General features: G+C 41.0%; 1 protein-coding gene across 1 annotated transcript; it reads left to right on the forward strand.

Moving 5' to 3' along the window:
• Window positions 1–11,736: 11,736 nt before the first annotated feature.
• Window positions 11,737–12,298, forward strand: LOC102951507 (huntingtin-interacting protein M). Its single transcript, XM_007085482.3, has one exon. It carries the CDS (start codon window positions 11,848–11,850, stop codon window positions 12,184–12,186), a length of 339 nt encoding a protein of 112 aa, XP_007085544.2. The 5' UTR covers window positions 11,737–11,847; the 3' UTR covers window positions 12,187–12,298.
• The last annotated feature ends 430 nt before the right edge of the window (window positions 12,299–12,728 follow it).

A 12,728-nucleotide genomic window follows, 5' to 3' on the forward strand; every position in this document is an offset into this window, starting at 1 on the left:
GGCAGGCCAGAAAGGAATGGCAGGAGATCTTCAATGTGATGAACAGAAAAAATATGCATCCGAGAATCCTTTATCCAGCAAGTCTGTCATTTAGAATAGAAGGAGAGATAAAGGTCTTCCCAAACAAACAAAAACTGAAGGAATTCGTCACCACTAAACCAGCCCTACAAGAGATCCTAAGGGGGATCCTGTGAGACAAAGTACCAGAGACATCACTACAAGCATGAAACCTATGGACATCACAATGACTCTAAACCCATATCTTTCTATAATAACACTGAACGTAGATGGACTAAATGTGCCAACCAAAAGACATAGGGTATCAGAATGGATAAAAAAAAACAAGACCCATCTATTTGTTGTCTACAAGAGACTCATTTTAGACCTGAGGACACCTTCAGATTGAAAGTGAGGGGATGGAGAACTATTTATCATGCCACTGGAAGTCAAAAGAAAGCTGGAGTAGCCATACTTATATCAGACAAACTAGACTTTAAATTAAAGTTTGTAACAAGAGGTGAAGAAGGGCATTATATAATAATTACAGGGTCTATCCATCAGGAAGAGCTAATAATTATAAATGTCTATGTGCCGAATATGGGAGCCCCCAAATATATAAAACAATTACAAACATAAGCAACCTTATTGATAAGAATGTGATAATTGCAGGGGACTTTAACACTCTACTTACAGAAATGGATAGATCATCTAGACACACAGTCAATAAAGAAACAAGGGCCCTGAAGGATACATTGGATCAGATGGACTTGACAGATATATTTAGAACTCTGCATCCCAAAGCAACAGAATATACTTTCTTCTCGGGTGCACATGGAACATTCTCCAAGATAGATCACATACTGGGTCACAAAACAGCCCTTCATAAGTATACAAGAATTGAGATCATACCATGCATACTTTCAGACCACAATGCTATGAATGTTGAAATCAACCACAGGAAAAAGTCTGGAAAACCTCCAAAAGCATGGAGGTTAAACAACACCCTACTAAAGAATGAATGGGTCAACCAGGCAATTAGAGAAGAAATTAAAAAATATATGCAAACAAATGAAAATGAAAATACAACAATCCAAACCCTTTGGAATGCAGCAAAGGCATTCCTGAGAGGAAAATACATTGCCATCCAGGCCTATCTCAAGAAACAAGAAAAATCCCAAATACAAAATCTAACAGCACACCTAAAGGAAATAGAAGCAAAACAGCAAAGACACCCCAAACCCAGCAGAAGAAGAGAAATAATAAAGATCAGAACAGAAATATACAATATAGAATCTAAAAAAATCTGTAGAGCAGACTAACGAAACCAAGAGTTGGTTTTTTCAAAAAATAAACAAAATTGATAAGCCTCTAGCCAGGCTTCTCAAAAAGAAAAGGGAGATGACCCAAATAGATAAAATCATGAATGAAAGTGGAATCATTATGACCAATCCCTCAGAGATACAAACAATTATCAGGGAATACTATGAAAAACTATATGCCAACAAACTGGACAACGTGGAAGAAATGGACAAATTCCTAAACACCCACACGCTTCCAAAACTCAATCAGGAGGAAATAGAAAGCTTGAACAGACCCATAACCAGCGAAGAAATGGAATCAGTCATCAAAAATCTCCCAACAAATAAGAGTCCAGGACCAGATGGCTTCCCAGGGGAGTTCTACCAGACGTTTAAAGCAGAGATAATACCTATCCTTCTCAAGCTATTCCAAGAAATAGAAAGGGAAGGAAAACTTCCAGACTCATTCTATGAAGCCAGTATTACTTTGATTCCTAAACCAGACAGAGACCCAGTAACAAAAGAGAACTACAGGCCAATATCCCTGATGAATATGGATGCAAAAATTCTCAATAAGATACTAGCAAATCGAATTCAACAGCATATAAAAAGAATTATTCACCATGATCAAGTGGGATTCATTCCTGGGATGCAGGGCTGGTTCAACATTCGCAAATCAATCAACATGATACATCACATGAATAAAAGAAAAGATAAGAACCATATGATCCTGTCAATCGATGCAGAAAAGGCCTTTGACAAAATTCAGCAACTTTCTTAATAAAAACCCTCGAGAAAGTCGTGATAGAAGGAACATACTTAAACATCATCAAAGCCATTTATGTAAAGCCCACAGCTAACATCATCCTCAATGGGGAAAAACAGAGCTTTTTCCCTGAGATCAGGAACACGACAGGGATGCCCACTCTCACCGCTGTTGTTTAACATAGTGTTGGAAGTTCTAGCATCAGCAATCAGACAACAAAAGGAAATCAAAGGCATCAAAATTGGCAAAGATGAAGTTAAGCTTTCGCTTTTTGCAGATGACATGATATTATACATGGAAAATCCGATAGACTCCACCAAAAGTCTGCTAGAACTGATAAATGAATTTAGCAAAGTTGCAGGATACAAAATCAATGTACAGAAATCCGTTGCATTCTTATACACTAATAATGAAGCAACATAAAGACAAAGAAACTGATCCCATTCACAATTGCACCAAGAAGCATAAAATACCTAGGGATAAATCTAACCAAAGATGTACAAGATCTGTATGCTGAAAACTATAGAAAGCTTATGAAGGTAATTGAAGAAGATATAAACAAATGGAAAAACATTCCGTGCTTATGGATTGGAAGAATAAATATTGTCAAAATGTCAATACTACCCAAAGCTATCTACACATTCAATGCAATCCCAATCAAAATTGCACCAGCATTCTTCTCAAAGCTAGAACAAGCAATTCTAAAATTCATATGGAACCACAAAAGGCCCCGAATAGCCAAAGTAATTTTGAAAAAGAAGACCAAAGCAGGAGGCATCGCAATCCTAGACTTTAGTCTCTACTACAAAGCTGTAATCATCAAGACAGCATGGTATTGGCATAAAAACAGACACATAGACCAATGGAATAGAATAGAAACCCCAGAACTAGACCCACAAACGTATGGCCAACTCATCTTTGACAAAGCAGGAAAGAACATCCAATGGAAAAAAGACAGTCTCTTTAACGAATGGTGCTGGGAGAACTGGACAGCAACATGCAGAAGATTGAAACTAGACCACTTTCTCACACCATTCACAAAAATAAACTCAAAATGGATAAAGGACCTGAATGTGAGACAGGAAACCATCAAAACCCTAGAGGAGAAAGCAGGAAAAGACCTCTCTGACCTCAGCCATAGCAATTTCTTACTTGACACATCCCCAAAGGCAAGGGAATTAAAAGCAAAAATGAACTACTGGGACCTCATGAAGATAAAAAGCTTCTGCACAGCAAAGAAAACAACCAACAAAACTAAAAGGCAACCAATGGAATGGGAAAAGATATTTGCAAAGGACATATCGGACAAAGGGCTAGTATCCAAAATCTGTAAAGAGCTCACCAAGCTCCACACCTGAAAAACAAATAGGCCAGTGAAGAAATGGGCAGAAAACATGAATAGACACTTCTCTAAAGAAGACATCCGGATGGCCAACAGGCACATGAAAAGATGTTCAACGTCGCTCCTCATCAGGTAAATACAAATCAAAACCACACTCAGATATCACCTCACGCCAGTCAGAGTGGCCAAAATGAACAAATCAGGAGACTATAGATCCTGGCGAGGATGTGGAGAAACGGGAACCCTCTTGCACTGTTGGTGGGAATGCAAATTGGTGCAGCTGCTCTGGAAAACAGTGTGGAGGTTCCTCAGAAAATTAAAAATAGACCTACCCTATGACCCAGCAGTAGCACTGCTAGGAATTTACCCAAGGGATACAGGAGTACTGATGCCTAGGGGCAGTTGTACCCCAATGTTTATAGCAGCACTCTCAACAATAGCCAAATTATGGAAAGAGCCTAAATGTCCATCAACTAATGAATGGATAAAGAAATTGTGGTTTATATACACAATGGAGTACTACAGGGCAATGAGAAAGAACGAAATATGGCCCTTTGTAGCAACATGGATGGAACTGGAGAGTGTTATGCTAAGTGAAATAACCCATACAGAGAAAGACAGATACCACATGTTTTCACTCTTATGTGGATCCTGAGAAACTTAACAGAAACCCATGGGGGAGGGGAAGGAAAAAAAAAAGGCGGTTAGAGTGGGAGAGAACCAAAGCATAAGAGACTCTTAAAAACTGAGAACAAACTGAGGGTTGATGGGGGGTGGGAGGGAGGGTAGGGTAGGAGATGGGTATTGAGGAGGGCACCTTTTGGGATGAGTACTGGGTGTTGTATGGAAACCAATTTGACAATAAATTTCATATATTGAAAAAAATAAAGTCTTTGGAAATGGTCTTAAGGGCATACACAAATGAATTATGTATTCAAGAAAATCTCTTAAAACTTCAGAAGTTGCAGTGAGCCTGTGGTATCTGAACTGATACCCACGCCATGTCACTCCCATCCTAGCTCAGCAAAATGGAAACACTCCACTTAAGACTGTGCAGCAAAGGACACAGGGCTCTTTCTCCCTCCAACTCCTACTCCTACTCCATTCTGCCTCCAGCTACTTGTTGCCAAGACTCAGTTCTGGGCAAGTATGGCTGAGAGATGGGGGCTTGCTTCTTCCTCCTAACCCCCCGTCATGGGATGTAGTCTCTACCTTGGATGTGGCATCACTGAGTATATTGTGACCTGATCACGTATACAAGTACCGTGTTATACAGTGAGAGGCAAGGTGAGAAGAGCCGAGGTTACTTTCCCTCCATAAGGGTTCAGCTCCTAAAGGAAGAGGGTCACTCAGAAAAATGTCCTGTTGTCCCCACCCCTATCACCAGAGCCATGTCTCAGGGATTGTTCCCCTGGAGGAGAAGTGGACCATAAAACAGAGAATGCTGAGGGGTGCCTGAGTGGCTCAGTCAGGTAAGCAGCCGACTTTGGCTCAGGTCATGATCTTATAGTTCATGAGTTTGAGCCTCGTGTCGGGCTCTGTGCTGACAGCTCAGAGCCTGGAGCCTGCTTCAGATTCTGTCTCCCTCTCTCTGCCCCTCCCCTGCTCATGGTCTCTCTCTTTCAAAGATAAATAAACATTAAAATAAAATTTTTTATAAAATTAAAAAAAAAAAAAGAAACAGAGAACGCTGAATCCCTTACCAAAAGAGCTGATTTCATTTGCAACAAAGTATGGAGAAGGTTGAACTTAAGGGCACTCTCAAAAACAGTGGAGGTTGTGATGAAAGGCTACTGGGAAAAGATTTGTAGATTAATTGGAGGTACAGATGAAACTGTAGGCTGGCTAGTTTTCTGGAGAGTGGCTGAGAAAGAGGCACCTGGGAGGAGCCCTCCTGGGGACAGAACAGATCTTAAACATTGACCTAAGCAACTGATCTTTCAAGAGAGCCTGGGTTTGATTAGATCAGCCTGTGGAATAATTCATGCTTCAGAACATTTGTTAAATACAGTAGAACAATCAGCTGGTAACTAGTGGAGCTTAACAGTTGGTTGTGGTCGAGGAGACGGAGAGAGTTGTGCCAAAACCAATGGCATCCCAGGGTGACAGGAGTCATACCCACACCTGCAGCCCATGAGGAACCACATAAAAGATTTCACAACGTAAGGAGAGTCTGCCGACTGCCCTGAAATAATCCAGCCAGTTACTAAACATTTCAATAGAGACATAATAATAGGCACTTGGTGGTGGAACCAATACTCAGAGTTACTATATTATCTAAAATTGCCACTTTCAAACAAAAAATTGTGGGACACACACAGAAACAAACAAAACACATGACCCACATACCAGAACAAAAGCAGGCAACAGAAACTTGTGAGGTCAATCAGATGTGGCATTTAAAAGAGACTTCAAAGTCGCTCTAAGAAATATGTTCAAAGTCCTGAAGGGAACCATGATTAAAGAATGACAAAGCTGCATCAAACAGAAAATGCCAGTAAAGCCAGAGAAATCATACAAAGGAACCAAATGGAAGTTCTGAAGCAGAAAAGTACAGTGACTGAAATGGCAAATTCATTAGAGGGCTGACTGGTAGATTTGAATTGACAGAAGAAAGAAACTGTGAACTTGATAGAACTGTTGAGATTTTTTCAGTGTGAGGAGCAGAAAGAAAAATGAAGTTTTTCAGACGGAAAGCAAGCAACTGCAGGCAGTAATTCAAATCCATAACCCTTCCAGAAAAAGCACTGGTTAAGGGAACTATGTAATTTTAAAAGACAATAGAAATGCATATTCGTTTTCATTTCTTTTTTCACAGATTAAAAAAAATTGTATAGTGTATCATGCATAAAAGATAGAAAAATGTAATATATTTTCCAAGAACAGCACACAGCAGATGGGTGGAAGCAAAGCTGTATTGGGTTAAGAAAAGGACTAGAATGCGTAGGAACAAATGAAGAGAAATATAAATGACAAATAAGGAGGTTAATAGAACAAAATCTCTGTAACTATATGTTTGCTTCTTCTCTCAGCTTCTTTAAAGGCACAGAGACATGACATAGTATAAGGTAATCATTCTTTCAACGTGTTACTGAGTTTGTAGAATCTGCAGTTTTAATATATAGCAATAATACCACAAAAAGGAGATGAATTGACTTTTTGTCCTTGCGAAGCATCCAGTCTAGTGGGAAAGACAGTTGCCCAAAGAAATGTGTAATTCCAAATTGTCATGGATGATCTAAAGCAGAGTTTATCACCCTCAGCAGTACTGACATTTTTGACTAGAGAACTCTTTCTTGTGGGGCAGGAGGGATGTTCCTGGTATAGTAGGATATTTAGCAGTATCCTTGGCCTGTACTCCCTAGATGATAATAGCACACAATGGTTGTGATGCCATAAAGTATCCCTATACATTGTCACATGTCCCCTAAAGGGCAAAAGTATCCTCATCTAAGAACCACATTACCTTAAAAATGTACATTAAAAATAAATTTAGATACTGGGTGCCTGGGTGGCTCAGTCGGTTGAGCGTCTGACTTCGGCTCAGGTCGTGATCTTGCGGTTTGTGAGTTCAAGCCCCGCGTCGGGCTCTGTGCTGACAGCTCAGAGCCTGGAGCCTGCTTCAGATTCTGTGTCTCCCTGTCTCTCTGCCCCAACCCACTTGCATTCTGTCTCTGTCTCTCTAAAAAATAAATAAACATTAAAAAAATAAATTAAGAGACAATAAAAGGATGTAACTTGAGTAATGAAGGAATCAAGTAATCAAGGAATATCCTCTGACAAAGCGACAGTGAGACTGAGAACTGACACAAGAATATGGAATTAGGTAGAGATGAGGCAAGAGAAAGAACATTTCAGAAAGATGGGAATGGGCTAATTCCTAAGCTGTCAATGTATTAGAGGCCTTTTAATAAAAGTAATGTAACCAAACATGAATGCAAAAGAGGATGGGGTTGAGATGACCTTGTACCCACCCACAAACAAGGAAAAATTCTGGACTTTAATAGACTTCTTGGAACTTGGATCCATCTCTCGTATCTGGATGAACATGAACATGATTTTTGTATATACAGTAAAACTTTGGATTGTGAGTAACTTGTTCTGTGAGTGTTCCACAAGATGAGTAAACATTTCTAACAAATTTTAACTTGGTAAATGAGCGATGCCTTGCAATACGAGTAGTACATGATGCTGAACGTCACATGATCACAACTGAGCCGTCGTTCTTCTCTCTCTCTCTCGGTGCGGTATTGTGGATGATCATCTCCCATGCTCGGATGCTGTTTGATGGAAATCCGTGATTTTTCAGAATGTTGGAAGTTGCCCACAACTGGCACTGGTGTATTTTTTGTCACTTCAAAGCACCTGTGGACAGTCCTTTGCTTTTCCATACAAGAGTAAGCTTAGGAATGCTTTGCTTCATTCTAGGTCAGGCTGCCTGCAGATATAGACCCTTTGCTCTGCTGCTTTATTGCCAGTTACATTAAATACAGTATATGACATTATATTATGTCATTATATATGACAGTATATTAAAAGTTTGTTTATTTTTGAGAGGCCACAAGTGGGGAAGGGGCAGAGATAGAGGGAGACATAGAACCTGACGCATGCTCCAGCCTCTGAGCTCTTAGCACAGAGCCTGGTGAGGGGCTCAAACCCATGAACCATGAGATCATGACCTGATCCGAAGTTGGCTGCTTAACCAACTGAGCCACGCAGGCACCCGACAGTATATTAATTATATATGACAGTGTATTAATACTGCACTGTAGTCAACATCCGTGTGAGCATATACAATGGCCCCCATGCAGAAAAAGATGCTATTGAGCCAATAGATAGCAGTGATTCCATTAGTGATAGTGCAAGTCATCCTACATGATAATTCTCTTCTCTTCCTCACACCAGCCACAAAGGCTTTGAAATGTAAGTGCAGGTTAATTTGTTTATTTTTCTTTATGTTTTGTAATTTATTTATTTTTTTGTATTATAGTATTGTAGTCAGTTTTACACTAATATCTTTGGGTTGTGGAATGAATCATCTGAGTTTCCATTATTTCTTATGGGGAAATTTGCTTTGATATACAAGTGCTTTGGATAACAGGCCTGTTTCTGGAACAAATTAGGCTTGCAAACCAAGCTTTGCATGACAATTTGGAATTACACATTTCTTTGGTCCTCTGTGTTTCCCACTAGACTGGATGCTTTACAAGGACAAAATAGTTGTCTGTTTTGTTTGCCATTAAAGATCTAGCATCTCCGTGCTTGCTACCAGGTAGCTGCACAATAAACATTTGTTCAATAAGAGCAGGCAGGAGGTAAAGATGGAAAGGAAAGACTTTATAAGGAAAGTATATAAACATTACTGTGTAGAAGATGCTGTCAGGGTCCTTCCCATATCATCACATCACATACCAATTAGATACATATTTGCCTGACTTCGAAATGTTAGAGCCTGCATTTTTTTGGTAAAGGTTTTTATTAGGCTTTCAGAGCTCACTGCCCAATAGCATGATAGTCCAGAATGCTGGGGCAATATCTTCCCTTGGAAAGTGTATCTTCTAGTGTCCTCTAAAGTTCTTCAATGCTACTAAGCTGATTAATAGTGGACATTTGTTTGCTTCCTTCCCTTCCCTGTCTCATTGCCCCACTTTCCTATTAGTTTCCTGGGAATACTCACCATGGTAGGCTAAAAAATGGCCCCCAAAGATAACCAGATCCAAACCTCTTGAGCTTGCAAGTGTTACCTTATATGCCAAAAGAGAATTCACATGTAAGATTAAGATAAGGATCTTGAGATGAGAGATGATTCTGTATTCTCTGATAGAATCCAAATGCAAACACACATGTCCATATAAGAGGGAGGCAGAGAGGGATTTGACACTGAAAAAGGAAATTTGACCACTGATGGAAGATGCCACACTGCTGACTGTAAAGATGGAGGAAGGGGGTACAGACAAGAAATGCAAGGAATGTGGCTTTGGGAGCTGGAAAAGTCCAAGAAACAGGTTTTCCTCTAGAACCTCCAGAGGGAGCATGGCCCTGTTGGCAACTTGTTTTCAGCCCAGTGGCACTCTCGTGGACTTCTTACCTCCAGAGCTGTCCGAGACTAAATACGTATTTTTTTAAGATTTATATTATTATATTTTTTAGGGAGAGTACATGAGCGGGGGAGAGGGACAGAGGAGGAGAGAGAATCCCAAGCAGTCTCCACACTCCACACAGAGCCCAATCCCAAACCCTGGGATCATGACCCGAACTGAAATCAAAAGCCAGATGCACAACCGGCGACCCATAAGTATGTATTCTTTTAAGTCAGCAAATCTGTAGCAATTCATTAGCAGCCATAGGAATCTGATACAGATTTTGGTAAAACGAAGTAGTTTGCTGCCGTAATGAATATCTAAAAATGGGAAAGTGGCTTTGGAATTGGATAATGGCTATCAGCTAGAATAACTTCGAGAAGTATGATAGAAAATCCTAGATTACCTTGAACAGTTAGTAGAAATGTGGATATTAAAAGTGTTGCTGGTGAGGGCCCAAAAGAAAGTAAGGAGCACAGTGGAGAAAATGTGCATTGTTGTAGAGAAGGCCTAAGTCACCAAAGACAACCTATTAATGGAAATATAAGTGTCAAAGGTGTTCCTGGTAAAGGTTTAGAAATGAGGAACATCATAATGGAAGATGGAGAAGAGGGGATTCTTGTTATGTAGTGGCAGAAATCTTGGCTGAATTTTGTCCTACAATTACATGGAAAGCAGAAGTTGTGAACAATTAGTTGAAGATTTAGTTGAGCAGATTCCCAAGAAAAGTGTTGAAGGTGTGCCCTCGTTTCTTCTTGCTACTTATAGTAAAATGCTAGAAGAAAGTAAATTGAGGGAACCGCTCTTAAGCAAAAGGGAACCAGGACTTGAAGATAGGAGCAATTCTCAGCCTATCTAGATTGCAAAAGACATTAAAAGGAAAGGATTTATGTCAGGAAAGCATCCTGTGGAGATAAAAATCAAGCATGTAGCTAGACATCTTTGAGGGATCAAAAGATCAAAGTATTCAATCATACAGAGGGCTCTTTGAAGTGATATGGGGTGTGAATCATGGGTAACCTCCAGCCATCTCAGCAGAAGCAATGAGTTGGGATGGCATATTCCTGGAGAGAACTGTGAACAGGTCTCCTGTTTAAAGACAGGAATCCCCAAGGCACAAATGGGAGACTACAAGACTTTTGAGTATGTTGAATCAGCAGAAACAATGCCATCTTTAACTGAAAGGATAGATGAAGAAATAAAAGAAGGCTATGGGACTCCAAAAATTTGACAAGAGGAAAACAAGGTGATAAAACTACTCAGCTATAAGCATGTGCTCCATTCAAAATAAAGGAAAGATGATTTTGAGGACAGAGCCATGGTTGCAGGTAAAGTCCTGTGACCAGAGGGAGGAGCCTGAAGCCACAAAAGATAATTCCCAGATTGAAACCTATGTAGGTTTGTCTCCTTGATCCCCATTGCTTGGATCAGAGACTCCTCTCTTCCTTCTACTTCTCTCTTTTGCCATGAGAGGGTATATAACTGTTATCAGCTGTAAATGAACCTACAAGAAAGCAGAAACACAAACTTAGTGGAGAGGAAAATTTAAATGATAAAAATGAGAGGCAACATCTCTTGGTGCTTTGGCTTCCCCTAGGACAGCCAAGAAGACAACTGGGGTTAAACTAAGCCCAAGGTACACTTCTCTTTCTCAACAACGTTTACCTGATTCTGACATATAAACATCCCATTATGATTTCCAAAATGATCAAGGGGTATTTCTCAAACAGTGTAAAATCAAGACACTAATACAGATATGAAATAAACATGTGTTAAAAGATTCTGTTTAATCAATGAGGGAATGGGAAGAGGTTATAAGAGGTTAATAGAGAATCCAAGGATGAGATGCAGGAAATGTAATCAAGAATATTTAAATCAATGTATAAATTGAGGCAAAAGTGGTCTTATTATATCATGGGGGGGTCAATGTCATGTCTCCGAGATAACACATTTTACATATTTATCACTACCTATAACAAAGGATTATAAAAGACCTCAGAGACAATAGAAGGCTAGAATCAGATAATGTGGAGTGGTGTCCTAAGACAGAAAAGTTTTCCATTGAAACACACGTTTATCTTTATAATGTTAAAATAAGCAGAAAATTACAGTTTTCTCAAAATCAGGTCCAGTCATTAGGGTGACCAGGTTCCTGTCCTGGACGTTTCCAGGTTGATGCCTGATGACAAAATGGGCACCAGTAACATCACAAAGTGTAAGATGTCACAAAGGCAGCTCCCTGACCAATGAGGAGCAAGAGCAGGGGCATGTAGTGGGGAGGGTTAACTGCTGGTATCTTGAGAGACCTAATCCAACTGGAGAAGGAAGCAGAGCTGATTGGAGCCAAACCCAGCCAACATCATGTCGGGGAAAAAAATCCAGGCGAGCTCCTGTCAGACTCCATCCCATCTTATAAGAAGTGAGCTACAGTGTCCTTTGAGCTACGTGGACCGCCTCCTGCTTGAGGATCAACATACCCAAGGCTGGAATTCATCCACAAATCATTTCCGCCTTACCATGCTTGACCACCTTACTGACTACATCCTACAGATGGTAGCCAATGAGGCCATCAATAGCAATATGCACACCGTCCCACAAGATGATAGAGGCGTTGGCAGCAACGGACAGCGCCCCCAAAACTTGAAGAATGTGAGCTTCACTCTGTTTGATGAGATGCCTGGACCCAGGAGAAGTGGCTAAAGACTGGGTCAGAGCCTGGAGGGAGTCTTCACAGCCTTAGTCTTAGACAAAGCTTCTCATAGCTGAGGAATCCTTGGCCTCTGTCATCAGTAAATAAACGAGTTAAGTGCCACGCTTCTGACTGGCTTCTGTTTCTGCCATTCTGCGTTGGAGGCGTCTGTCAGACATCCGGGAGGAGACCTCCCATGGGAGGTGGAGGGTGGATGGGGCGGTCAGTGTGGGATGCTGGATTCGGGCATTTCGGGGAGCGGTTTCGCTGGGGACAGTGCAGGAAGCGGCCCTGAGGGAGTAGCGGGTCAGGGGGAAGAGACTTCCTCACTGGCGCTGAGCCAGGCCAGGCTTGTGAGGCCAGGAGGCTGGCGGGGTGGGGGTGGCTCTCCCAGGCATGTTGAATGCCCAGGAGGGTGGGGGCTGAAGACCACGACTGAGGTGCCACAGGCCTTATTCCTGACCGGAGACCATGTGGAAGTCAGGAGGTGATGGCAGTGGGGGTGGGTGGGGAGGGTGGCATAGCAGCCAACACGCACTTAACGGGCCAGGGC

The sequence above is a fragment of the Panthera tigris genome, chromosome X, assembly GCF_018350195.1.
Source record: "Panthera tigris isolate Pti1 chromosome X, P.tigris_Pti1_mat1.1, whole genome shotgun sequence".
NCBI lineage: Eukaryota > Metazoa > Chordata > Mammalia > Carnivora > Felidae > Panthera > Panthera tigris.